Here is a 26,337-nt window from a genome sequence, read left to right as displayed (position 1 = left end):
CCTCAGACGTGGCCCTGGTGGCCCTGGCACCTCGGACCCTGCCCATACTTCTGCCTCTGCCGGGCTGCTCCCGAATCGCGAACGGACGAGCACGGCCTGACGCCTGCTCCTCGGCGGCCTTGGCCACCATCTCGGCCCTCTCGGCCTCCCTCTCTGCACGAGTCCGCTTGCGGACCGGCTTCTCGACCACGACCTCCTTCCCCTTCCTTTTCTCGCGACCCATCTCGATTCAGGCAAACTGTCGAACACCTTGCGAGCTCTGAGCGAGTGAGTGGACTGCGGCGCAAAGTGAACGGCGTGCTGCTGCATGGGTGGCGTGAGGTGCGGTAGTGGCGTTTCTGTGTGCGTGGTGGCGGCGCGGAGATGCACGGCGACTGCGGCGCACAGGCGGCGCGCGAACAGAGCGACGCGGGCGCAGACTGCGGAGCGCGGGCGTTTCTGTGTGCGTGAGCAGAGCGCGGGCGGCGAGGATGGCGTGCAGTGGTGCGAGGCGCGGCGTCTCGGCTCGGGCCGACGGCGTGCAGGCGGACAGCACGTGGATCGAGCGGCGGTCCACCAGTCTTGCTTTATTGCGTACCACCACCCCATATTCATCTTGCTTTTTTCGGAAGACCCACTTAGTATAGATGATGTTCTTGTCTTTCGGAGGAGCTTCAAGGACCCAAACTTCATTGCGGGTGAAGTTGTTCAATTCTTCTTGCATGGCCATCACCCAATCCGAGTCCTCAAGCGCTTCCTCTATGCTAGTGGGTTCAATACAAGAAACAAACGAGTAATGTTCGCAAAATGAAGCATGCTTAGAATGAGTTCTTGCTCCCTTGGAAGGACTACCAATGATTTGATCAATTGAATGATCCTTGGAGATACGACCATGCTTCACAAGCGATACATGCGTGGATGTTTGTTGGGGTGGATCATGGATGACTTGTGCTTGTGGTGGAACATTTTGCTCTTCTTGTTCTTGGACTTGGGGAGTTGGCGTTGGAACATTTTCTTGAGAATGTGGATCATCTTTTTCTTTATCTTCATCCACTTGGGGTGCCATGGAGGTGCTTGGTGTAAACGAGGAAGGTCCTCCCCCTTGATCATTGTCTTCATGCACCTCTTCCGGCTTGATATCCCCAATGGACATTTTCTTCAACGCTTCATCAATCTCCTCATCACCTACATTGTCATAGCCAATAACCTCCTCTTGGGAGCAATTAGATTCATCAAACTCCACATCACATGTTTCTTCAACTAACCCGGAGGTTTGATTGAATACTCTATATGTTTTGGAGTTTGATGCATAATCAAGAAAGAATCCTTCATCACATGTACTTTCAAACTTACCGAGCCTTTTCTTCTTATAAATGAAGCATTTGCAACCAAAGACTCGAAAGTAGGATATGTTTGGTTTCTTCCCGGTGATGAGTTCATATGGCGTTTTCTTGAGGAGTCGGTGGGGATACACTCGGTTGGATGCATGGCATGCCGTATTGATTGCTTCCGCCCAAAACTTCTCGGACGTGCCATAATCATCCAACATTGCTCTTGATAGAGTGATTAGTGTTTTGTTCTTTCTTTCCACCACTCCATTTTGTTGAGGCGTGTAGGTGGCGGAGAACTCATGCTTGATGCCCTCTTCATCGCACCATTCTTCAATCTTCATATTCTTGAACTCGGTGCCGTTGTCACTCCGGATCTTCACAATTGGGGAGTTGTACTCCCTTTGAGCTCTTCTTGCAAATGTCTTGAAGACTTCCGGAGTTTCACTCTTATCGCCTAGAAACATGACCCAAGTATAACGTGAAAAATCATCAACGATTACTAGGCAATAGAGGTTACCACCAATGCTCTTGTATGTTGTTGGACTAAAAAGATCCATCTGTAGTAGCTCGAGCGGCTTGGAGGTAGATAACATCGTCTTGATGGGATGATGTGTTGCAACTTGCTTTCCGGCTTGACATGCTTTACATAGTTTGTTCTTGTCAAAGGTGACATCCTTCAAACCGGTGATCATCGCTCTCTTGTGGGCTTTCTTGAGGTTGCTCATGCCAATATGAGCAATTCTTCTATGCCAAAACCACCCAAGAGACGACTTGGTGAAGAGGCATGTCATGGAGCTTGTTTGCTTTGAAGAGAAATCCACCAAGTAAATGTTGCCATGCCTAAACCCCGTGCATACCAATGACTTGTCTTCTTCAAAGGTTACTACAACACCATTCTTGTCAAAGGTACACGTTAGTCCAAGATCACATAATTGAGCAATTGAAATAAGATTAAAAATAAGTGATTCTACAAACAAGATATTAGAAATAGATAAATCTTTAGAAATTGCTATTCTACCCAAACCTAAGACTTTCCCCCTTGAGTTATCACCATAGGTGACATGTTCATGATCGCCGGGGTCTTCAATAGAGGTGAACGTGCTATCATTGCCGGTCATGTGTTCAGAGCAACCGCTATCAAGTACCCAATGTTTTCCACCGGCTTTGTAGTTCACCTACACACATGAGAATCAATTTTGAGTTTTTGGAACCCAAGCGAGCTTTGGGCCTTGCACATGTGTGACAAGAGCTTTGGGGACCCAAAGTTGCTTGGGGAGCTTCTTCTTTGCTTCCTTCGTGATTTTGCCAATGAATTTGGCCTTCACCTTGCCCTTTACCTTACTCAAAAGAAAATGGTTATTTTGATGCATAGATGAGTAATTCTTAGGTAAAGTAGGGAAATGACGTGATGGCAAGGGACACTCCCTAGTGTGGTGCCCGGTGACTTGGCAATATTGGCAATATGATCCAACTTCTTTTATGAAGCTAGTCTTGATCTCCGGAGAAGGAGTAGTGCCTTGATTTGGCTCCGGAAATGAACCAAGACCTCTCTTGCCATAGTCACGAGCATTGTTGAAGATAATTTCCTTGTGGGTGTATTCTCCTCGTGAGAGCTTCTCCACACTACTCTTGAGGCTTGCCACTTGATCCATCAATTCTTTTTCCCTAGAACGAGCAAGCTCGGGCACAACATTAGTAGCACATGCATCATTGAGTATGTCATCACATGAAGTAGAAGCATTGACCTTTTCAATATTTTCATTGAAAGAGTTCTCAAGACTTGGGTCAATTGCTTCATAGGCAAACTCAAGCTCTTGATATTTGTGAGCTAACTCCCTATGCTCTTGCTTGAGCTTTTTGTGACTCTCTTCAACTTGCTTAGCAAGTGCAAGTGACTCATGGTGCTTTTTGAGCAAGTCATTGTACTTGCCAAGCAAATCGGAATGAGCTAGCTCTAGCTTGGCATGAGTGCTCTCAAGAAGCTTGACCTTGCCCTTTTCCCTCTTGATGACGGATGTATACTCATTGATGAGGTTAGCAAATTCATTAGGATCAAGCTCATCATCACTATCACTATCGCTATCTTCCTCACATACCTTTGTGTTACCTTTTGCCATGAGGCACATGGAAGGTAGAGGTAACGATGGTTCTTCATTGATGAGAGCAATGGCGACGATGTCTTCTTCATCACTTGATTCTTTACTTGATGAAACATCGGTCACCCATTCTTGTTTTTCCACCAAGAAGCTTCTCTTGGTGTGGCCTTTCTTCTTTGGGAAGAGTTTGGTCTTCTTGTCATGGCTCTTCTTCTTCCCAAGTTTCTTGTTCTTATTCTTCTTTTCATATTCATCATCATCGCTTGAATCATGGCGATGCATGCTCTTGTTGACCTTCTTTATTTTGTCCGGCTTGGGGCAATCGGGAGAGATGTGACTTTTTTCTCCACAATTGTACATGTTTTGTTCTTGACATCTTCCCTTGGCCGGAACATTCTTCTTTTAGGGTCAAAGTTGTAACCCTTCTTGTTGATTTTGTCACTCAAGCGTGTGAACTTTCTCATCATGAGAGCAAGTTCTTCATCATCTTCATCATCGGATGAGCTTTCATGATGATCATCTTCTTCATTGCTTGAGCTTGATTCTTACTTGATCATCTTAAGCTTGCGGGGCTTGTTGGCCTTGGTTTTGAGAGCGATTGATTTGCTTGTAGTTGGCTCTTCGGACATACCAATAATACCCATTTCATGAGCGCGAATTTCGCCCACAAGCTCTCCCACTTCCATCGTATCAAGATTCTCCTTTTGAAGCATAACATTGATGATATTGTACTTGGGCTTCGGAAGGAGCATGAGAATATTGCGGTTGATGGAGCCACTGTCAATTTTAGATATTTCAAGTGCATTAATGTCCTTGACAATAACATTCAAGCGAGAATACATATCATTGCAATTTTCATGAGCTAGCATTTTAAAAGAATCATACTTAGCTCTAAACAAGTGATATTTTTGCTCACGAACTTTTGTGGAGCCTTCATGAATTTCAATGAGCTCTTTCCAAATATAACTTGTCAAGTCCATGCCATTAACTCTAGTGACTTCCTCACTAATAGCTTCCAAAATTGCATTTCTAGCCTTAGCATTCCACTTTAATTATTCGGGGGTGGGATTTCTGGTGAACCCAGTCTTAGTCGCTAGCCACACTTCGGGGGCAATTGCATCAAGATATGCGGCCATGCGAACTTTCCAAGAAGCAAAGTTCTTGCCCTCGAAGTGAGGAGACGAACCACCCATCTTGGCCATAGCTCTAGGCGGTGAAACCTAATGATTCAAATGAGCAACGAGGCTCTGATACCAATTGTAAGGATCGATGGACCAAGAGGAGGGCTGAATTGGGCCTTTTTCAAATTTCTAAAATAAATTAAAGCAACCTTAACCTATGCAATGCTAGTAAGGCTCAATTCACCAACCGGCTAACTAAACAAACTACACAAGCTATAAAGAAAACAACAAGATATGAAACTAAGCAAGGTAGAGCTAAGTTATGATCTCTAAGGTCAAGCACATGAATAATTGCATGAAAGTAAGTGATTGAAAATAAAGAGTGGGCAAGAGACAACCGGATTTTTTCCCGTGGTGTCGATGTGTTGGCACACACCCCTAATCCACGTTGTGACACTCACTAAGAGTCTTGTCACCTCCCATGTCACTGAGACGAGGGCGCTCACTAAGAGTCTCCGTTCACCATCCCGGCGTGGTGGAGCTCAAGCCACGTACAAACTTCTTCGGGCTCCCACAATCAACTTGGCAAGCTCCGGAAGAAACATCTCAATCACCAAGATCGCCTAGGTGCTGCCAATCACCAAGAGTAACAAGCTAGGGCCTTCACTTGAGCAAGAACTGATCACCAAGAATGGATGCACACAAGCTTCTCTCTACTCAAGTCCTTAGTCTTGCTTCCTGAATGATTGAATGATCAAATGTGTGGAATATGAAGCTCAAGGTGGCTCTCAACAATAGTATGAGTGTATGAATATTGCCTGGTGTCAATAGACCTCAAAATGACCCATTGGACGGGTATATATAGACAGCTCACACGAATAGAGCCGTTGGAGAAAAGCTGCAAGAAAAGTACGCAACGCCGGTTAATTCGACGGTCCACCAAAAGTCATCGTCGATTTAACCGATGAATGTAAACTGCCCACTTGGAAAACTAGCCGTTACAACTCGGGCAATTTAACCGACGTATCATCGGTTTAACCGGTGAGTGTAGTTGTCCTCTGATCAACTGAAAAACCAACTCACTGGACAACTGCACCAACGCTAACTCAAATCCATCGTCGGTTTAAGCAGTGAGTGTAACCTTAGAAATCACTGGAAAAACCAACTCTCTGGACAATTGCACCGACGTTAATTTCAAATATCGTCTGTTTAACCGGTGAATATAACCTTGAAACACCCTGGAAAACCAACGTTCTAGACAACTGCACCGACGTTGATTTCAAATATTGTCGGTTTAACCGGTGTATGTACTTGTCCAGACTCTGATAACTACGTTTAACCGACGTATAGAAAATTGGAGTCGTCGGTTAAACCGGTGTATAGACTTTTTCTGATTTTGTCTTTTCTGATTTGAGTCTTGAATGAAATCCAAATATTCTTGAGATATATGTTGAAAACCACTTATTTGAACTTCTAAGAACCTGAGTGACCATAGTGTGCATCCATTTTTGATTGACCATGCCCATGCTCAAGTTACTTGTCCTTAACCCCTCTTAATAGTGCGACCTCTACAAAACTATAAAACCTATACTAACCTAAGTGTCCTTCTCAACCTTGCGATACTTAGGACTAGAAAGATCCTTAGTCTTGTTATATACTTGAGTTGAATACCGAGATCGCCTTTTTGAATAATGAAATTGTGGGGCCTCTTTAACATATGATCCAATGAGCGATAATAATTCATTAAGCGGCACAAACTCATTAGTCACAATAATAGTTGTCATTAATCACCGAAACATACTTAGAGGGCCTAGATGCTTACATCCGTCCAGCTGAAGCGTCCGATTTTCTTGATCAGCTTGAAGAGGGGGAGGCCATGCTCCTCGAGCTTGGAGATGAACCTCCCCAATGCCGCCATGCACCCCGTGAGGCGCTGCGCCTCCTTCAGGTGTGTTGGGGTTGCATGCGGTAAATTGCTTCCACCTTTGTCGGGTTCACTTCAATGCCTCAGCTCGACACCAAGAAGCCCGGGAGCTTCCCTGCTGGTACTCTGAAAACACTATTTTCGGGGTTCAGCTTGAGCCGGGTGGTGCGTAGACTATCGAAGGCTTCCGAAAGATCCCGCGAGAAGGTTTCCTGCTACTGGGTGTTGACCACAATGTCATCGACGTAAGCCTTGACATTGCGGGACTACAAGTCCTGCAATGCGATCTGCATGGTTCGCTGGAAAGTCGGACCAGCGTTCTTGAGCCCGAAGGGCTTGCGGACGTAGCAGTATGTTCCCACCGGAGTGGTGAACGATATTTTCTACTCGTCCTCCTTTGCCATGCTAATCTGGAGGTACCTAGAGTACACGTCCAGAAAGCAAAGGAGGTCGCACCCCGTTGTGGAGTCAACTACTTGGTCGATGCAGGGTAGTGGAAATGGATCTTTTGGGCAGGCCTTGATGAGGTCGATGTAGTCGACGCACATGCAGAGTTCGCTGTTGGCCTTGGGGACGACGACCGGGTTAGCCAACCACTTGGGGTGGATGACCTCCCGGATGAAACCGACCTCCAGCATCTTCCACACCTGGTCGCGGATGAATTCGTTCCTCTCTGGGGCTTGACGCCGGATCTTCTGTTGAACAGGCCACGCACCGGGGTGCACAGCGAGATGATGCTTGATCACCTCCCTGGGGACCCCGGGCATGTCTAACGGTTTCCACGCAAACAAGTCAGTGTTTTCCCAGAGGAAGGCGATGAGTGTGTTTTCCTATTTCTCCCCTAGCTCGGCCCCTATGGTTACGGTTTTCTCGGGATCGTCCCCGAGGTGGACCGTTTTGGTGAGGGCGGAGCTGTCGAGATAAAGGCGTTGCTTCGTCGACGGATGAGCCGACGACTCGCGGCATTCCACGCCATCAGAGGACGTGGTCGCCACCGCCTCGTAGAGTCGTTCGGCGCGGTGCACCGAGCCCTTCACGTCCACCTTGATGGAGATGACCCCGGCCGGACCCGAGATCTTGTGAGGGTGTTGTAGGTGTAGTGGACCGCGGCCATGAACTTGGCGAGCATAGGGCGCCAAAGTATGGCATTCTAGGGGAGGTCAAAGTGTGCCACGTCGAACATGATGTTCTCCGTGCGGGAGTTGTCCCTCCCGCCGAACGTAACAGGAAGCTCGATCTGCCCCAACGGGGGAGTTTTCTCGTCGGTCACGCCACAGAAAGGGGCAGATGGGGCGAGGTTGCGCTCCCCTATCTGCATCTGGTGGAACACCTCTGGCGATAGCAGGTTGAGGCCCGCTCCGCCTTCCACCAGGGTCCTGCCGACCCTGTTGTTGCAGATGGTGGGTGTCACGACGACCGAAAGGAGACCCACGCTCGCCGTGTTGGAGGGGTGGTCACTCCGGTCGAACATGACCGGGGTGCTTGACCACTTCAGAGGCCGGGAGCCCCCAGGTTATGGGGACACTACGCAGACCTCCCTCCAGAGGAGCTTGGCCTCCTCCGGGGCAGTGGTGCACTCGCCCTGCCAAAGATGGTAGCGACCGCGTGCTGTGGCTCCTGGAAGCCTAAGCTGGCCCCGCCTGGGCCATCCCAGTCACGGTCGCCGCTTTTCCTTTACATGTCCTGAAATCTTTCTATTTATAGGCTACAACTGCCTTCTCTGCTTCTCTCAAACTCATGTGAACGCCCCTTTGCATGGTGGGCACCGTCTTCCAGGCTGCCCTGCCTTTGTCAGGCGGGCAGGCAGCTTGTCGGGTCTGCTGTAGCAGGCCTTGGGCGGCCCACTGGTGTCAGGGGCACTCCGGGGCGGCCTTGAGGCATCCTAGGGTGTCCCGGTGTGGCCGTAGACACTGGCAGGTGGACCCCAACGTCTCGGGGTGATCCGGGGTCTCCAAGGCGGCAGCGTGGTGGTTCCGGGGTCGCCCCGCAGACCCTCCTGGTCCGGGGTGACTCTGGTCAATCCCGGGGAGATGGCCGGGGCTGCCCTGGTTTTACCGCAACGGAGACGTGGTAAATGGTGGTGGGCCCCGACCATCGTCCATCTTCAAGTTGATGGGACGGGTAGCTCAGGGATAAGCTATATGCCGCCTATCTTCTTATCGTCTGGGCACACAGCATCCCCGTAATCATGATGTTTTTACGGGGAAGCCGCGCACCCCCTCGGGCTCTGCACCGAACCCGACGGCCGGGCGCCGTAACCTCCGGGATTTTCCGCCTGGTAAATATTTTTTTACTAGGCGGGTGTCTTCGTGGGGAAGGAAACGGCCTTCCCGGCTTTCACATGCCGGGTCGGGCCCGGCCCGCTCCATGTGGGCGCCCACCTCTGTGGGCAGTTGTTCTGGGCGAGGGCCCACATCCGGCTGACGCCCACTAGTGGGCCCCTTGCTCCATAATCACGCATTAGCCCGGGGTTATGGGGACCCCGTTCCCATTACGCTGATAATTACCATTTACTTTTTACCTCTAAACCCTAACTTTTTCAACCCCATGCTGTTCTTCCTTCGCCTCTACGGTGTTTGAAGGCGTCCTGAGTGGCCTGCCGAACTTAGAGCAACCCTAACTCCATTAGCTCTAACGGGTCCCTCTCGAGCTCGTGGATGTAGATATTTGTGGTGTCTATGTTCCAATCGGTCTGACCGATCTGCAGAACCGGTCTGACTGGCCTGCGCAAGCCCTCGCTGGTGATGATCGTTTGCGATCCGTGCGTGCTAACGCTTTCGTGTGTTGACAAGATTTGCGTCAGCACAATTTATTTTGAATAAACTACCCATTGGAGATGTAGTTTCTATACACAGTGTCTATATAATATAGCAAGTATAGAAACTACTAGTAGTGTTTTGGGTTGGAATTGCCCTCAATCTCACTCTATCTTAAAAAACAAAGAAACCCACAGAAAATATAATCGAAGCTTAGTGTGCAATAGGATATATTTTCGAGTCATTTGCAGCGACGCAAAACTGCAATAGGACATTCGAGTCATAGCATCGACTCAAAACTCCCTAAACTCAAGTAAGCAAGGCAAGCGGATAAATCCAAAGCACCAGTAGTGTCCAGTGGTGAGGGGCCGGAGCATGCAGGCACGCAGATCCGATCAGAATAAAAGCAAGCAAGCCAAGCATCGATTAGGCCAGTGTCACTACCCGCCGTGAGGCTGTGATCACTGACCACCACGGCACCACCTCAACTCAAGCCGATCGGCAACGGGGAGCCACACACGGGAACGAGAACGTGAACCGATCAGGGGAGCAGCGGGGACGTACGACCGGGCCCTGTAGATCCAACAGGAACAAACGTGGCCCAAGGCGTTTCAGGCTGCTTTCAGTGGTCTGGTCCATTATTGTCCCCTACGAATACGCATTGATGCGGGAAGAATCAGAACAGATCAGTAGTTGTAAGGTTATTGCCTCGTCGGTGAAAAACACAAAGACGGTAGGGGCCGATGCCAAGAGTACTAAGCTATAAGGTATGTAGAACAGTTTAGATAATTTAATGTCTTCTTTGGTGTAGTTTTGCCTAGGAGCACTAGATGAGATAATAAACAATAACACACTCTTTCTTTATTGAATAATAATCTCGCCAGCTCATTTTGCATATGTGGACTCATACAAACTTGTTGTCTAACTATTGTACGTGCCTTAAGGCATTAACCGATCCGTGAAGTGGTGGGTGATGCCTCTATGACACACAGCGGCCCCATCACCTGCTGGTTAAGGACACCTGTATTCAACGGCTACTCTTAGACGAAGAAGAGAAAAGGATTGCTCAATGCGAAAGGTTAGTCTTTGCACAAGCTAAGGCTAGCTATAATAGGAGGGGAAAACGAGCCCCATGTTACATATTACTATTTTCCTCATACATAACATTTTAGATAAAAGTACCAAATCTGTCATTATTGAACCTGAAACAACAACTGCATTATTTGTGAAAACTATTGATGCCACTAATTGTGACGTACAATGATAGAGTAGGACAACCTCTTATTCCTATCTTCAATGAGCAACATCGTCCTTTCGCTGTTTGGCGAGGACGATCCATGGTGGTGCAGTAATATGATGTCTTGCCACATCGGACAAAATGGTAATTTTATTGACTATCTCTCTCTCTCTCCTACGGTAAAATATGTAGAAAATAAAGGAGTATATTTGAATGGAGGAAGGTTCTCTGCACATTGATAGTTTGAGGTAAAAATGGTTGATCAGAAGATCTACAATGAGTTTATTTTTATACAGTAAAAAGAGTGAGTATTTAGTGTTTTAATCTCCCCAATTGCTCCGGATGCCACCTGACAAAATCTGACCGGAAAAGACAGGTATAGACGTATAGTGATGGAGGTATGGCTATTTTTAATCAATGTATACACGTAATAACACGGAATAATCATAACAATAGAGATCTCATGCATACAATGAACAGAAAAAAATTGGATACATGGAACGATCAACTTTTCATTTAGTTTTTGTGCTTATGGTTTTGATCGAGAGAGTGATGGGAATCAATAGCTATGTATGGATCCAGGCCACCCACCTACTCCCATACATACGTATTTATCAACTCGTCTCCATCTTAGCTTATTCCAGTACGGGCACTGAAGATACAGTAGTACCGCCAAGAGGACACAGCAGCATACACGCATCCGATCCTAATAGTAGCAGGTTGCAATCAAGAGCCCTTGCCGCCCGACAGGAGCACGTCGTTCACCAGCTTCTCGAGGCTGGCGTACGAGCCCCCGCCGGGCCGCGTCGCGCGCACGGCGGCCTCCCGCCACTCCGCCGCGCGGCGCCGCATCTCCTTCCCTTTCTCCCCGTCCATGGCCTCCCGTATCTTCCCCTCCACGGCCTCCCGCCGAACGTCCTGGCCGATCTCCATGCCCACGCCCCACTCCGCGCACGTGTACCGGCAGTTGGTCTGCTGCTCCGCGAAGAAGGGCCAGCACAGCATCGGCACCCCGGCGCACAGGCTCTCCAGCGTCGAGTTCCACCCACAGTGCGTCAGGAACACGCCCACCGCCTCGTGCCGCAGCACGGCATCCTGCGGGCACCAGCCCGCCAGCAGGCCGCGCCCCTCGATCGCCTCCAGGAACTCCGGCGGCAGCACGGCGGCGTCGCCGCTCACGAGGTCAGGCCGGATGACCCACACAAAGTCGTGGCCGCTGTTGGCCAGCCCCCACGCGAACTCCAGCAGCTCCGCGTTGGTCATAACCGTGGTGCTGCCGTAGTTGACGAACACCACGGACCCGGCGCTCCGGCCCTCCAGCCAGGCGAGGCAGGAGACGTCCTCCTTCCAGAGGTTGGAGCCCAGCGCGTCGAGCTGGCCTCCATGGGGCACGATCTGCTCGGCGAGCAAGGCGAGCGGGCCGACGGCGTGGATGGACGCGGCAGGCGGGATCATGGCGCGCATGCCGTCCACCGCCTCCTGCTCGAGCTCGTACAAGGTGTTGAGGATGACAGCGTCCGCGCCGGCTATCTGCTCTGTTACCTTGAGAGCGAAGTGGAGCATGAACTCGTCGGGGTCCGTCGAGCGGATGAAACTTGGGAGGTCCTTGAACCGGGTGTACTTGCTCAACCCAGGCGCGTTGTCCACCGGCGTGTCCAAGAACCCGTTCGTCAGCTGCTCCTCTGCATCTCACCAAAAAAATACGTGTGAGCAGTGAGCACTGAGCACCTGACCTTGCCCGGCCGTGCGCCGTGCGAGAGGTGTTGGTAACTTGTCACCTTTGAGAGGGAAGACGCCCTCGTCGATGAGGGTGCGGGAGTACCGGTAGCCCACGTAGCCGCAGGTGCTGGACGTCCAGAGCAGCGCGCACGGCACGCCGATCTCCCTGGCGGCATCCAGGGTGAAGCTCATGACGTTGTCGCCGACGACGCAGGTGACCGGCGGCGCGTCCGGGGAGGCGTTGAGCTCCGCGAGGAGGCTCCTGAAGTGCGGGAGGCAGGTCTCCGCCGTGGAGCGGCAGAGCGAGGGCACGTCCTGGGTGACGTCCGCCTCGGACTGCGGCAGGCCATCCGGGATGGTGGCGAAACGGAAGCCCGGGAGGCCGCCGAGCGCGCCGGCGCCGCGGGAGCGGAGGAGGCGGCGGTGGTTGTAATCCGTGTTCACGAAGGTGACGTGGAAGCCCCAGAAGTGGAGGATCTTGCCCAGCTTCAGCATCGGCGTGACGTGGCCCTGCGCCGCGAACGGCACCAGCACGGCGTGTGGCTTGCCGGCATCGGCGGCGATGGAGCCCATCTCGTCGGGCGCTTATTGTGCAAGTGTAAACGGCACTAACTTGTTCTGGTTGCTGTGTGCTTGTATGGCTGTATAAGAAGAGAGTCGCCAACATGAACTGATATTTATAGAGCATAGAGCTACTAGCAACTTGTTCATTGCAAGGTTTTAAATAAACAGCTATAGCTGCCACTATAGATTGCTATAGCTGCAAGGAAGGGCAGCCGCTATGTCATTTAATCTGCTAAAACCGGTTATAGCCCGCTAAATGTCGTAACAGCAGTACTACCACTAAACGCCTTAGCCAAAGATGTAAAACCAAGGTTCATTATCTTTCAGATATTTGCATTGTATATTCAATCTTTGCAAAGCGGTCAGGTTGTGATTAATGATCCAGAGGTGCATCCTTTTTACCAACCATATCTTAGGTATTTTTTAAGTTTCCTTCTTTTTTGGTATATGCATGAACAATCTCATATCCTCCCTGTCACTTGGCAGGAGCTAAATCTTACTCTTACTCTGGACAAATAAAGATGATGATCACATATTTATATTAACCAATTAAAGAAAAAGTAAAATGCGCCAGCAGCCTTCAACTTAGCTCGTAGTATCATACTGTCCCTAAACTTCCAAAATGCACACAAAGATCCCAAAACTTGGGGGTTGTTCGTTTCCAGAGTGCTAAACTTTAGCCCTTTCATATCACAGAGGATCTTAATATTTAGAAGTGTTAAATAAAGTCTAATTACAAAAAAAGTTTTAGATTCATCACATCAAACTTTAGGCCTATCACATCAAAGAGAACAAACTTTAGCCCTGTGGAAACAAACAACCCCTTGTTAATTGTCACATGTGAAGTCCAAATCTTTATAATTTCTATTAAATGTGTTTAAGTGGCAGGCTTATTAGGCGATGATGTGGACCTAACATGTGGGACCCGCATGTTAGCCTGTCCCTCTTCTCCCCCTTCGCGCGCTCTATCTCATTTCATTTGCCGACAATGTGGCTCCCACTCGTCCGCAGGGGCAGAACAGAGAGCTCGCCCGCACAGCGGCTCACGAGAGGGTGGGGAGGCGGTGCAGCACTCCCGCAGCAGCAGAGTGACAGTTGGCGACGGCAGCCTTAGTGAGAAAGAGAGAGAAGACGGAGGTGAGGAGGGGAGAAGATAGAGAGAATATAGGTGGGCCTGACATGTAAGGTCCATCATCTCAATACCCTTTCAGTAGCCACATAATGTAATTTAACATAAATAACTATGATTTGGACCTGTATGAAATCAATGTACAAAATTGCTGGCTATGGAACTTAGCAGAGGCTCTTCTAAAACGCAATATTGGGTGCTATAGTGGATCTAAATGTGTATTTTTGTAATTCGAGGACCGGTAATCCGGCATGACAGTTTGAGCTAAGTTTGAGGGTCAACGATGTATTTACTCATTAAAATGAGCATATATCAGGGGGGCACGACCTTCTCATCAACCAGACGTACGGAGTGGATTGCTCTGAAATACTCTAGCCTTGTCAGAAAAGTTTGCTATTAGTGGAACAGTGGTTTAACAAAGTACATTTTTCATGGTATCTCTATGGCTGCTAAGCTGTGCTGTGCTGCTCATTTCAAGTACTCAGCCTATTGGTGCGATGAGCCAGACGGATAGGATCATGGACAGTAGTAGTAGGAGCGTAGGCGATTAGCTGAGATAAATGCAGGTACTGGCTCGTCCAGCCACAAGAATCGTCCGACAGGCGCACGCGGGTGTGCGACGCGTACGCCCCACCCTGTACATGGTCCGGTTTCACCGGCTTTTGGTTAAAACCCAACCCAGACCATGAGGGAGCGCAGTTGGCGGTCTAGGAACCGGTGGGTTGGACGGTTACCAATTTAACCCGCCGCTAATTGCAGAAAACATAATTACACGAGCAAAATAGCTGCTAGGGGCAGCGAGGCGGCACCAGCCGTTGCACTGGGGAACGAATCTTTTGATGATGACGCGGCGCAAGTGCGTGGCGTGAGGTTACTGGTGTTTACAAAGCGCCACATGCATATAATGCTACTTGAATATGGTGTTTACAAAGCGCCGTATGCATGGAGACAAACTCGCGAAGGCAGATTGTTGTGTACAAGCTACTAGTGCTACTTGAGCTTTGAACGGGTTAAGCGGTTCAAACCAGACTCAAACCGGCCCGTGCATGATCTCCGGAAGCGGTTTAACATGAGTCGGTTACACGGGTTGCTCGGGTTGAGACCAGACCATGTACAGGGTGACCTACGCCCGAAGTTAAAAGATTCAACCCCCCCCCCCCCTAACTGCATGCATAAACACACTGTCGCCGGCCAGTAGGATAATAGACGTCCCCTTCGCATCTGGGGAACAGCGAGATGGTGCTAGCGATACAGATTGAAACAGCGAGCGATGGCGGAGAGCAACGCTAGAGGATGAACTTTCCCTTCACATCTGGTCATCTGGGGAAAAAGATACACCATTTGTGGCAAACATAGGGGTAAAATCACAAAGGGAGCAAAAGACGAGGGTAAAACTATAATTGGATTTCAACAGGCCAGAACTCAATAACCCCCAGAGTTCTTGAGGTCCGGTACAGCAGTCAATCAGATCAAGCGATGAAACACGATCACCATGAATGCGGCTACCGGCTAGAAACGCAGAACGGGCGTACGTGGCCCGTGCTCACCCGCTTGCTGCTTGTCCAGTTATCCTTGCATCATGAATCCAATCCAATCTGCGTCCATGCAGTTGATGTTCTGAAGGAAGGTATTATATGGCGAGTAGGCAATGGACAAGGCATAGATATATGGGAGGATCCCTGGCTCCCAAGAGAAGTAACCCGCAGGCCGATCACTCCAAAAGGCCGAACTCTATTGAGGAAAGTTGCAGATCTGATTGACCCAGTCTCTGATAAATGGGATGACCAACTGCTGAATCAGACTTTTTGGGAAGAGGATGTTAAAATTATCAAGTCTATACCAATCCATGTAGAGATGGGAGATATGATTGCTTGGCATTTTGACAAGAAGGGGAGGTTTTCAGTTAAATCGGCATACAGGGTTCATAGAGATGCAATTCTGCGGGCACAAGCAGGAAGCAAACCAGGTGGAGCAAGTACAAGCCGAGGTGATGATCCTTTTTGGAGAAAGCTATGGAAGATTGACTGTTATCCAAAGATCAAACATTTTCTATGGAGGATGTGTCATAATACATTGGCGGTGAGGGCTGTACTGAAACGAAGGGGAATGAAAATAGATTCACGTTGCTGCATGTGTGGGAGGCAGGAGGAGGACGGTGCACATTTGATGTTGAAATGTAAGGAGGTAAAAGAACTATGGTGCGAGCTTCATCTGGAGGGCATTCGGCTTGAATTGATAAAAGAATGCTCACCTATACAAATGATGACAAAGATTATGGATCTACCAGTAGAAAAACAAATCACTGTGGTTACACTCCTGTGGCTCTGGTGGAATGAACGGAACAGATGGAGAGAAGAGAAACAAAGGAGATCAGGCCGGATCTTAGCATATGCAGTAGCTGCGCGTGCTGACAGTTTGAAGAAGTCTGCAGAACTAAGCCATGGGGCGGCTGTTAGTCATGTGAAAAAATGGATCAAGCCGACTGAAGGAACACTGAAAATTAATGTCGATGGTGCTTTTTCACAGGAAATCGGTACAGGTGGCTGGGGTTTTGTCATTAGAGATGAATATGGGGTGGTTCGAGCTGCAGGTGTTGGCAGTGAAGAAGCTCTACAAAGTGCTTTCCACGCAGAGCTGATCGCCTGCATAGAGGGGCTCAGGATCGCAGCCAATTTGGGGATGCCCAGGGTGAGTCTGGAGACGGATGCAACAATGGTGAAGGCTGCAATTGAAGGAGAAGACTACAAACTTTCATCTATGGGTGGTATAATCACAGAGATAAAAATCCTAAAGGCTCTGGAGTTTGTGTCCTGTGAATTTTTGTACTGTCCCCGTATATGTAATAAGCTAGCGCACGAACTTGCTGCTATGGGTTGTAAGCTACCCGGTGGTACTTCCGCCACCTGGGACTCTGTACCTCAATCGATTGAGGGTGTGGCGTCCAGCGATTCAGCTGTGACAGAAGAGTAATAGAGTACTCTTCCTCTCAAAAAAAAAAAAAACCAGACAAGGACGTTGGACAGGAACGCAGCGCGTGACTGCGATGATCGTGTCGCAGAGAGCACTTCCCATTGTCTCTGCCCGACCATCTGCTGCTTTCTCAGCCCATGGCCCACACTACCAGATCCCTTGTCTTAGATTGCGAAGAAAGAACAATTGTTCTAGAATAAAAATATGCTCCAAGAAACTTTTTGCAATGTTGATAAAAAATGCTCTAAGAACAAAATAGAAATGATCTAAAACAATATTATCAAATATAGTGGAGCGTAGGCTAGCCGTGATTTTGCAAATATAGTGATTTTGCATTGTACATATTCTTTCTAAAATTTCTATTTTGCGCGGAATCTAGATAGCGTGGATGAGATGTATGACGTATGACAGCAAGCACTTTACGCATGTGGACTCTAAAGGCCATAAACGACAATGGACCACCACTATCTGTCTGTACTAGTTGAATACCCCGCGCGTTGCTGCGGGATTTGTGGACAAAAATATTAAAGTTGAGTATATTGAAAAGATGGACATATGAAGCTGTAGGCAATTTTAGCATTGGAGATATATGGCATGGTTGTATATAAGATATGCTTAAATACTAAAATTGAAGTACATATAAAAAGTTCAAGTTGATGAAACTGATAAAAAGAGGAACCATAATTGGTATGGTAAGATCGTTTTAATTTTATTTTAGGAGAAAATGAAAAAGTCTGCATCATTTTGTGAAGTGATTCACCTTTGTATCGACTCTTTGGCTAAGCGAAATTTATGCAAATATTTTTTTTAAAATGAAATGTGAGGAATGCAGTTGCGTGTGAAATGTTGATAATTGGAAATATAGTTGTATCAAACAGTAAAATATTAAGGAGGAAACAAACATAGTGTCAATATCAGAACATAATGAATGAATATGTAACATTGAAGAGAAGAGACCTGGAACAATCTTCACGGTGCCCTTCCTGCATGCCATAGTGATGCAAGACAAAATTTAAGAGTAGCAAAAAAGCTGGGGAAGGCAAGGAGCTACCAGAACCGAATGGAATAATGGAGTCGAGAGTGTGTGTAACACTACGATGGCTTCGACTAAACAAAATATATAGAGCGTTGGGTTCTACAGATCATGAGAAGTGGAAGGGGTGATGGTGATAGTGTATTGTTAGAGAGACTTAAGGAAACGACAGCTTGGATGATCAAGTTACAAACACTAGAGAAATGAAGAGATAGAGTAAGGTGGATGAATGAGTGATTTTTCCATTGTTGGTGGCTCAATGGGGATTGAGAGAAATATAAATAAGTGGGATGCATCAATCTTAGAAGATAGAGATACCATAGGAGACTAATTATTTTTCTTTTTGAAACAAACGTGGATTTATTTATTAATATTAGATAGACTAATATTTAATTGATAAATGAAAATAACTTTCATGAGACAATAATAAAAGAAAATAAAGGGAGGGGATTTAACATATGTGTGTTGCATAGAGTAATAAAAAATTTGGCTGTTGGGCTTCTTTTTTATTTATATACTTTTGATGAACCGCAACATAGTGAAAAATATGATCGAGAGAAATAGAAATTATGACACTTAGTGGGTTGATGACATAGCAACATGGCACTTAGTGGATTGATGACATAGCAACATGAGGATTGAGAGAAATACAATTATGACACTTAGTGTGTTGCATCTATATAATCTATATATAATATATAGATTGACAGCGGCCGTATGCGAATTCAAAGCCAGGGAGTAGTGTCACGACGCACGGACACATCGATCACTTGGCCACATGACGACGGTGGGCACACCCAACGTAATCATTCACGGAAAGCAGCAGAACCAACCAACAAACAAATCTCGAGAAGAAACGATTGGATTCAGCATCCGAGTTTTGTCAAGATCTGTATGTGACTCTGAACTATTTCTGCCGTCCAATTCACATCAACCAGAACCGCCATGCTCATCTACAACCTTGCAGAAGAACAAGAAAATGCCGCTCCCCGAGAAATTTACCTCCTTTCTCATTTGGGGGATGCTTTATGGTGGTTGTGCGTGCCACAAAGAAGATATTGTTTTGATTGTGCCTAAGTTCACTCAGAGCATAGAAAATGGCCGAAGCATTGCTCAGCACCAAACTAATATGCTTATGGGAATGACGGTCATTGTGTAATGAGTTACTATGAAAGGGCCATTCGACATCATCATTGGCACTGAATGGATGAACCATCGGGAAAAGGAACAAAAGAATTTGGTCAGAATCTAGTGTTGTATGGCAGACCACAGAAGAGAGGAACTTAGGGTTTGAGCGTAAAGAGGAAAGAAAATGGAGGATGTTAGGAAAAGGGAGAGCAAGTCAACTAAATGGTTGAACAGAAATTTGAATTAGAAGTGGGCATGCCTATGGCAACTAAGGGACAGAAGGTAAGGCCAAGGACGACTGTAACCTCAACAAGTTCCACACTGAACACACCCTAGCACCTCACGTATTGCAGGCCATCCTGCAATCTGCATTTCACCTGACAAGAACGGAAATATGTATACGGGTAGGACACTTACTAGCAGTCTATACTGAGCTTGCTTGGAACATGAAAATTGTCGTCAAATGGTCGCAGCAGAAGCATCATTGTCGGTACCCTGCAACAGGGATACCCACTCTTACTGCAGCAAAGCAGGACCCGCGTAGTTATCCGTAGCTGCGCGGGAGAGACGGAGTAGCCAGGCCCCACAGGCCAGGCTTTTCCCTCACCAGGCCAACGGCCCCGGACCGTTCCCCGCCTGAGGATGGGTCCGGTGGCGCCACGTGTCTCCATGGAAGGGAAGCTCCAAGCTGACCGCCGAAGCCTCGGACCCCCAGAGGGGTCCGGGACCTCCTACGCCCGTCCGGACTCCCCTCACCGTGTAGGGGTCCGAAGCCGCCACGTGTCCCGGAGGCGTGGGATCGTGCGCGAGCCTTCCGGAGGAAGACTCGCCCACCTACCGCATTTAATGCGATAGACAAGGCGTGCTCTGCCGCTGTGGTACACAAGACAGCCTTTTGTCAGGCCCCGCTGCGCGCCGCGTATTACCAAGGAGCACAGTGCAGCCGTCTGAGCCGCGCCCGCGCAGAGCCCACCTGTAGCATTAAACGGATACGACAGCACGGCACTTTTCCATCATGCCGCCTACGCCGCAAGCTACACCGCCCGCTTAAGCAATGTGACGGGCGGTGTCACTAGCTGCGACGAGCCCGACCTGACAAGACGACGCTAGGACATGATGGACGAAGGGCTCCGGGAGCAGGCGAGGGAATCCAAGAGAAAGATCTCCTTTGCCTGCGACGCCATAATGCATGAACAGTGCGTTAGGTTATACTACATCGTTGGACCCACCTGTCGGGGATCCAACGACTGTGTACGCGCCCCCTTGAGATATAAAAGGGAGGCGCTCGCTGTGCACAGGACATATCCATACAGACTCAAGCTCTCGCACCTCCTCACGCTTGTGGGAAGGCAATACAGCACACAGTGGATGTAGGGTATTACGCTCCGGCGGCCCGAACCACTCTAAATCCTACTGTGTTTCTTGTGTTCTGGAGGGAGATCGATCTAAGACTAGCTACCCCCTGAGTACACACCCTCTGGGCTAGGGCGGGTGCCTTCCGCCACCCGGCCGTGGTTTGCAACACTACGACATTTGGCGCGCCAGGTAGGGGCTCCAGCTGGTCGCATTTCATCATCCTCTTCGTCCCCATGGTTCGTGTGGACGACGTGGAGATGACGGAGGGGGTGGCGTCCTCCACGCCACACGCCCCTCGCGTTCCTGCTCCAGGGGCAACCGTGCCGGTGGAGCAGCCACCGTTGGCGGCGGCGCGAGCCGCCCGCCGGCAAGAGTCAGGGCGCCCATCAAGGGCCCCCTCACAGACTGCGAGCGGCGGAGCTCTAGCCGCGGCTAGGGAGTTGCTTCGCAACCCTCCGGCTGAGGCAGCCTCGCCAGACGCCCTGAGGCAGTGGCGAGACGACGTCGACCGTCTCCTCCACCTGGCTCAGGCCTCCCCCAGTTCTGCAAAGACTGGGCAACGACCTCCGCCTGGCAACGCGGTGGTACCTTACCACCAGCGTCAGGGCGGTGCGTCGGCATCTGTGCGCTCCCCCACCGTGAGGGGTGCACGAACAGAAGACTTGCGGGCGGAGCTCAACCGCCGGCGCGCGGGGGAGGATGCCCGCATCGCTGTCGAGAGGGCGCGAGAGCGCCGTCTCAACATTGAGGGACGCAACCTCAATGTCGATCTGGACGCGGCGGCACCCAGGCCTCCGGTGAACGCCCGGATTCAGCCAGGGGCACCGGTGGCCGGGGTGGGCTGTGCTGCGCTTGCGGAGCACCTCCGCGCCGTGGCGTGGCCACCCAAGTTCCGCCCCCACTTGCCGGAAAAGTACGACGGTACTACTAACCCGTCGGAATTCCTGCAGGTGTACGTTACCGCCATCACAGCAGCTGGTGGCAACGGCGCCGTCATGGCAAGCTACTTTCATGTAGCCTTGTCTGGGCCAGCCCGGACCTGGCTCATGAACCTCACACCTGGGACGATCCAGTCCTGGGAAGAGCTCTGTGCAAGGTTCACAGCGAACTTCGCCAGCGCCTACCAGCAGCATGGTGTGGAGGCACACCTTCACGCCGTGAGGCAAAAACCCGGGGAAACGCTTCGGGCTTTCATCTCGCGCTTCACTAAGGTACGGGGTACCATTCCTCGTATCTCAGATGCATCTATTATTACTGCTTTCCGTCAGGGGGTGCGTGATGAGAAGATGCTCGAGAAGCTGGCGACGCACGAGGTGGAAAGCGTCACTACGCTTTTCTCCCTGGCAGACAAGTGTGCCAGGGCCGCCGAGGGCCGTGCATGGCACTCAGCTCCCCAAGACGGAGACACCAAGGCTGGTGGCTCCAGCGCTACCGCTCAGGGCGGTGGCAAGAAGAAGAAGAAGAACCGGGGTCGTGGGGAGCCGCATTCTGGCGGACCAGTCGTTGCAGCAGCAGCGCCACCAGCGGCGCCGGCTGCGGCGGCAGCGGCTGGGGGCCAGAATACACACGGCAAACGCCCTCGCCCGCAAGGTGGAAGCGGAGGTTCATGCCCAGTGCATCCCACCGCTCGCCACAGCGCTGCTGACTGCCGCGAGATCCAAAAGCTCGCGAAACGGGTCAGTGGGCGGCGGGAGCAGTCCTCTAAGGATGACTCACCCCCTCCTCGCCAGCGGGCCGGCAAGGAGAAGGCCTCTGACAGCAGGGCCGCAGCCGGGGAGAAGGAGCTGGGGTATCAATCCCCCGCTCGAGAGCTGAAGGGCGTCTATCACAACGACGACTCCGATTCCGACAACGGCGACCGCCGCAAGAAGCTGTACGTGATGTATGGCGGGAGCTGGGAGCTTGTCTCCCGGCGGGACGTGAAGACCCTTCGCCGGGAGGTCCTTTCGGTGAAGCCGGGGGTCCCCAGGGCGGCGCCGCACCAGAGGTGGATGAACACCACCATCTCTTTCGGGCCGTCCGACTGCCCGGAGAATATGGCTGGAGCTGGTGTGCTACCTTTAGTCACTGCTCCTGTCATATCCAACGTGAGGCTCTACCACGTGCTGATTGACGGTGGGGCTGGCCTCAACGTCATCAGTTATGCAGCATTTAAGCAGCTGCAGATCCCAGAGTCCAAGCTGACTCCCTCTCGCCCATTCTCCGGAGTGGGCCCACATCCGGTGTTCCCTCTGGGGAGCATCACATTGCCGGTCACGTTCGGGACCGAGGAGAACTTCCGCACAGAAAGCGTCATGTTCGATGTTGCGGAGGTGAACCTCCCGTTCAACGCTATCATTGGCCGACCGGCACTCTACCGCTTCATGGCCATTGCCCACTATGGGTATTTGGTCTTGAAGATGCCTTCCCCTGCCGGAGTCCTCACCGTGCAGGGCGACCGCACCGCTGCCGTTGCTGCAGTTGAGAGACTGCACACTCTGGCGGCAGAGGCTGCACGCTCCGAGGAGGATCCGTCCACCTCGCAACCCAGGGCGCCTGCAAAGGCTCCCAAGGTCCAACCAGCTGATCCGGACCAAGTTCCCGTGAAGTCGGTACAGATTGGGGCAGACACCACCAGGACCACCCGCATCGCGGGGAACCTGGAGGAGAAATAGGAAGACGCGCTCATCGCTTTCCTCCGGGCAAATGTCGACGTGTTCGCCTGGGAACCGTCACAGATGCCCGGGATCCCCAGGGAAGTGATCGAGCACAATCTGAGGATCTACCCCGACGCCACGCCGGTGCGCCAAAAACCTCGGAAGCAGTCTGTGGAGCGGCAGAACTTCATCCGCGAAGAAGTCCACAAGCTCCTACACGCTGGCTTCATCGAGGAGGTCCACCATCCCGAGTGGTTGGCCAATCCGGTCGTCGTCCCAAAGGCCAACGGGAAGCTCCGGATGTGCATCGACTACACCAGCCTCAACAAGGCATGTCCAAGAGACCCCTACCCTCTTCCGCGTATCGATCAGATCGTGGACTCCACCTCCGGGTGTGATCTTTTGTCTTTCCTAGATGCATACTCTGGTTTCCACCAGATTCAGATGTCTAGAGAGGATAGGAAGCATACTGCCTTTGTAACAGTAGATGGGCTTTATTGCTACATTGTCATGCCGTATGGTCTAAGGAATGCCTTACCCACGTTTGTGCGAGCTATGAACAAAACCTTCTGTAATCTAATTAGAGATATTGTTGAGGTTTATGTCGATGACATTGTGGTCAAGACTAGGGTAGGATCAACACTAGTGGAGGACCTGTCCCTCGTCTTCGACCGTCTTCGCGCCACCCGCACGAAGCTGAACCCAGAGAAGTGCATCTTCGGCGTCTCAGCAGGGAAGCTGCTGGGTTTCCTGGTCTCGCATCGAGGCATCGAGGCAAACCCAGCCAAGATCAAGGCGATCGAAGCAATGAGGCCTCCTGGCCGCATCAAGGACGTCCAGAAGCTTACTGGATCTCTCGCTGCTCTTAGCCGCTTCATATCGAGGCTGGCTGAGAGGGCCCTTCCCTTCTTCAAGCTGTTGAGGAGGTCCGGTCCATTTTCATGGACCGAAGAGGCTGAACAGGCCTTCCAGGAGCTGAAGCAGCACCTCACCTCACTGCCAGTATTGGTGGCACCAGAACCCGGTGAGCCGTTGTTTCTGTATCTTGCTGCATCTGCGGAGGCGGTCAGCATGGTGCTGGTCGCCGAAAGGATGGAGCAAACCCGCCAGGGGAGCACTAAGGTCCTCTTGGCCAAGGATGGTGAGCCGGACCCCGGACTCGGGGGCCCGTCAGCCTCACCCCAGCTTGAAGGTCCGGGCCCCGCACAGGCAGGCCCGGAGGAGCCTCATCCCATTGGGAGCCCAGAACCACTGGGGGCCCAAGGGACAGATGCGGTGGACAAGGGCGAACCGGACCCAGGAACTAGGGTCCGGACCGTCCAAAAGCCAGTCTACTACGTCAGTGAAGTCCTCCACGAGGCAAAGGCCAGGTATCTTGAGACGCATAAGCTTATCTATGCAATACTTATTGCGTCCAGGAAACTGCGCCACTACTTTCAAGCACACCGAGTTGTTGTAGTGACCTCTTACCCATTAAGAGCGATTCTACACAATTCCAACGCCACAGGCAATATCGCCAAGTGGGCAGCAGAGCTGGCAGAGTTCCAACTGGAATTCCAGCCACGCCATGCGGTCAAAAGCCAGATCCTGGCTGATTTCATAGCGGAGTGGACTCCTTCCCCAAGCAACCCTGGAGGTCCGGCCATAAATGTTGGACCCCCGGAGCCGGAAATCAGGACACCAGTCTTCACCGAGCCTCACTGGACACTCTTCTTTGATGGGTCCGCCCGCGAGAAGTGGGCCGGAGCTGGTGTGGTCCTCATCGACCCAAACGAAGATCAGCTGAAGTACATGGTGCACCTTGAGTTCAAGGCCACCAACAACATGGCGGAATACGAGGCTCTGATCTTCGGCCTGACCCAAGCCCTCTCATTGGGGGTCCGGCAGCTTCTGGTGAAGGGGGACTCCCAGCTAATCATTAAGCAGGTCCGAGGGGATTGCAACTGCAATAATCCCCAGCTCGCGGCATACCTCATACACGTGAGGAAGCTCGAGAAGGACTTCGACGCTTTGGAACTACAACACGTTCCCCGCGAGCACAACTCAGCAGCAGATGATCTCTCTGCGAGAGCATCTACCTGGGCTTCTGTGCCTGAGGGTGTCTTTGAAAGACGGCTGCTGAAACCTACCGCCCAGCCTGCCGAGCCGGGTGACGGGGATCAAGCTGGCACCTCGAAGCTAGCGGTCCCGGCAGTATTCCACCTATGGTGCCCAACTAGGGCTGTGTGTTCTGTTGAGGAGCCTGTTGTCCTCACAGAACCACCCCTGTCTGCTTTGGGAGCTCCCGATGCATGGATCTCCGAGATCCGGGACTACCTGAAAGATAACATCCTCCCTGATGACGATGTGTCCGCTGAGCGCATAGTCCGATTGGCTAAACGCTACGCGGTGGTAGAAGGGGATCTCTACCGCCGTGGCGCCAACGGAGTCCTCATGCGATGCATTTCCCAGGGAGAGGGCCGCGAACTGCTTGCGGAGATCCATGGAGGCGAGTGCGGAAGTCATTCCTCCTCTCGCACGCTTGTTGGCAAGGCCTTTCGGCACGGCTTCTACTGGCCAACAGCACTCCAGGATGCGGCTGAGCTGGTAAGGTCCTGCAAAGCATGCCAGTTCCATGCAAAGCAAATACACACCCCAGCTCAAGCTCTACAGATGATCCCGCCCTCATGGCCATTTGCTGTGTGGGGTGTGGATATCCTGGGGCCTTTCCCCCGGGCTGTCGGCGGGTACCGGTTCCTCTATGTTGCCATCGACAAGTTCACTAAGTGGCCGGAGGTTACTCCTGTGGTGAATATTACTAAGAAATCAGCAGTCGCATTCCTCAGGTCCATTGTGTGCAGATTTGGCGTCCCAAACCGCATCATCGCGGACAACGGGACCCAATTCAAAAGCAGACTTTTCCAAGAGTACTGTGAGGACATTGGCATCCAGCTATGCTTTGCGTCCGTGGCACATCCCCGCAGCAATGGACAGGTTGAGAGAGCGAATGCAGAGATCCTCAGGGGACTCAAGACCCGCACCTACAACTGCTTGAAAAAGCATGGTGCCAAATGGGTTGACGAGCTTCCATGTGTACTATGGGGCAACCGGACCACACCCAGCCGAGCCACCGGGGAGACTCCGTTCTTCCTGGTCTACGGGGCTGAAGCATGCCTTCCCCCAGAAATTCACCTGGGCTCACCACGGGTCCAGGCCTTTGACGAATCCATGCAGGAGCAGCTGCGGTGCGACGACGTGGACTTCGTTGACGAGCGAAGGTGGCGAGCAGCGATCCGAAATGCACGCTACAACCAGGCGCTCCGGCGTTACCGTCAACGGTTCGTGCACAGTAGGGAGCTCCGGGCTGGCGACCTCGTCC

The 26,337-nt window shown here is 51.0% G+C and overlaps 2 protein-coding genes across 12 annotated transcripts in view; both read right to left on the bottom strand.

Moving 5' to 3' along the window:
* Positions 1 to 10,912: 10,912 nt before the first annotated feature.
* On the bottom strand, positions 10,913 to 12,804 carry LOC120680827 ((R)-mandelonitrile beta-glucosyltransferase-like). Of its 2 annotated transcripts, XM_039962386.1 has the most exons (3): positions 12,583 to 12,769; positions 12,223 to 12,546; positions 10,913 to 12,126 (listed from the first exon to the last, which is right to left on the bottom strand). In XM_039962386.1, exons 1-3 carry the CDS (start codon positions 12,734 to 12,736, stop codon positions 11,171 to 11,173), a joined length of 1,434 nt encoding a protein of 477 aa, XP_039818320.1. In that variant the 5' UTR covers positions 12,737 to 12,769; the 3' UTR covers positions 10,913 to 11,170. The 2 variants fall into 2 exon arrangements, with proteins under 2 accessions (XP_039818320.1, XP_039818319.1); XM_039962385.1 differs by having other exon boundaries at positions 12,223 to 12,804.
* The window catches only part of LOC120680828, a 30,423-nt gene continuing 16,756 nt past the window's right edge, over positions 12,671 to 26,337 (bottom strand). For 2 of the 10 annotated variants that reach the window (XR_005677817.1, XM_039962389.1), the window contains 2 exons: positions 19,405 to 19,472; positions 15,216 to 15,451 (listed from right to left, as the gene is read on the bottom strand). Coding sequence is in view for 6 of the 10 variants with exons in the window: in XM_039962389.1 (XP_039818323.1) it covers positions 19,447 to 19,472 (26 nt within the window). In the remaining 4 variants the exon portion in view is untranslated. Of the gene's footprint in view, positions 12,805 to 15,215; positions 15,452 to 17,498; positions 17,810 to 18,705; positions 19,473 to 26,337 lie in introns of those variants that run through there. The other 8 variants (XM_039962388.1, XR_005677816.1, XM_039962390.1 and 5 more) reach the window with 8 other exon arrangements.

Source organism: Panicum virgatum, chromosome 7N (assembly GCF_016808335.1).
Source record: "Panicum virgatum strain AP13 chromosome 7N, P.virgatum_v5, whole genome shotgun sequence".
In the NCBI taxonomy this organism is placed as follows: Eukaryota; Viridiplantae; Streptophyta; class Magnoliopsida; order Poales; family Poaceae; genus Panicum; species Panicum virgatum.
Note: the sequence above shows the minus strand (reverse complement) of the source record. Positions and strands in the feature narration are given on the sequence as shown.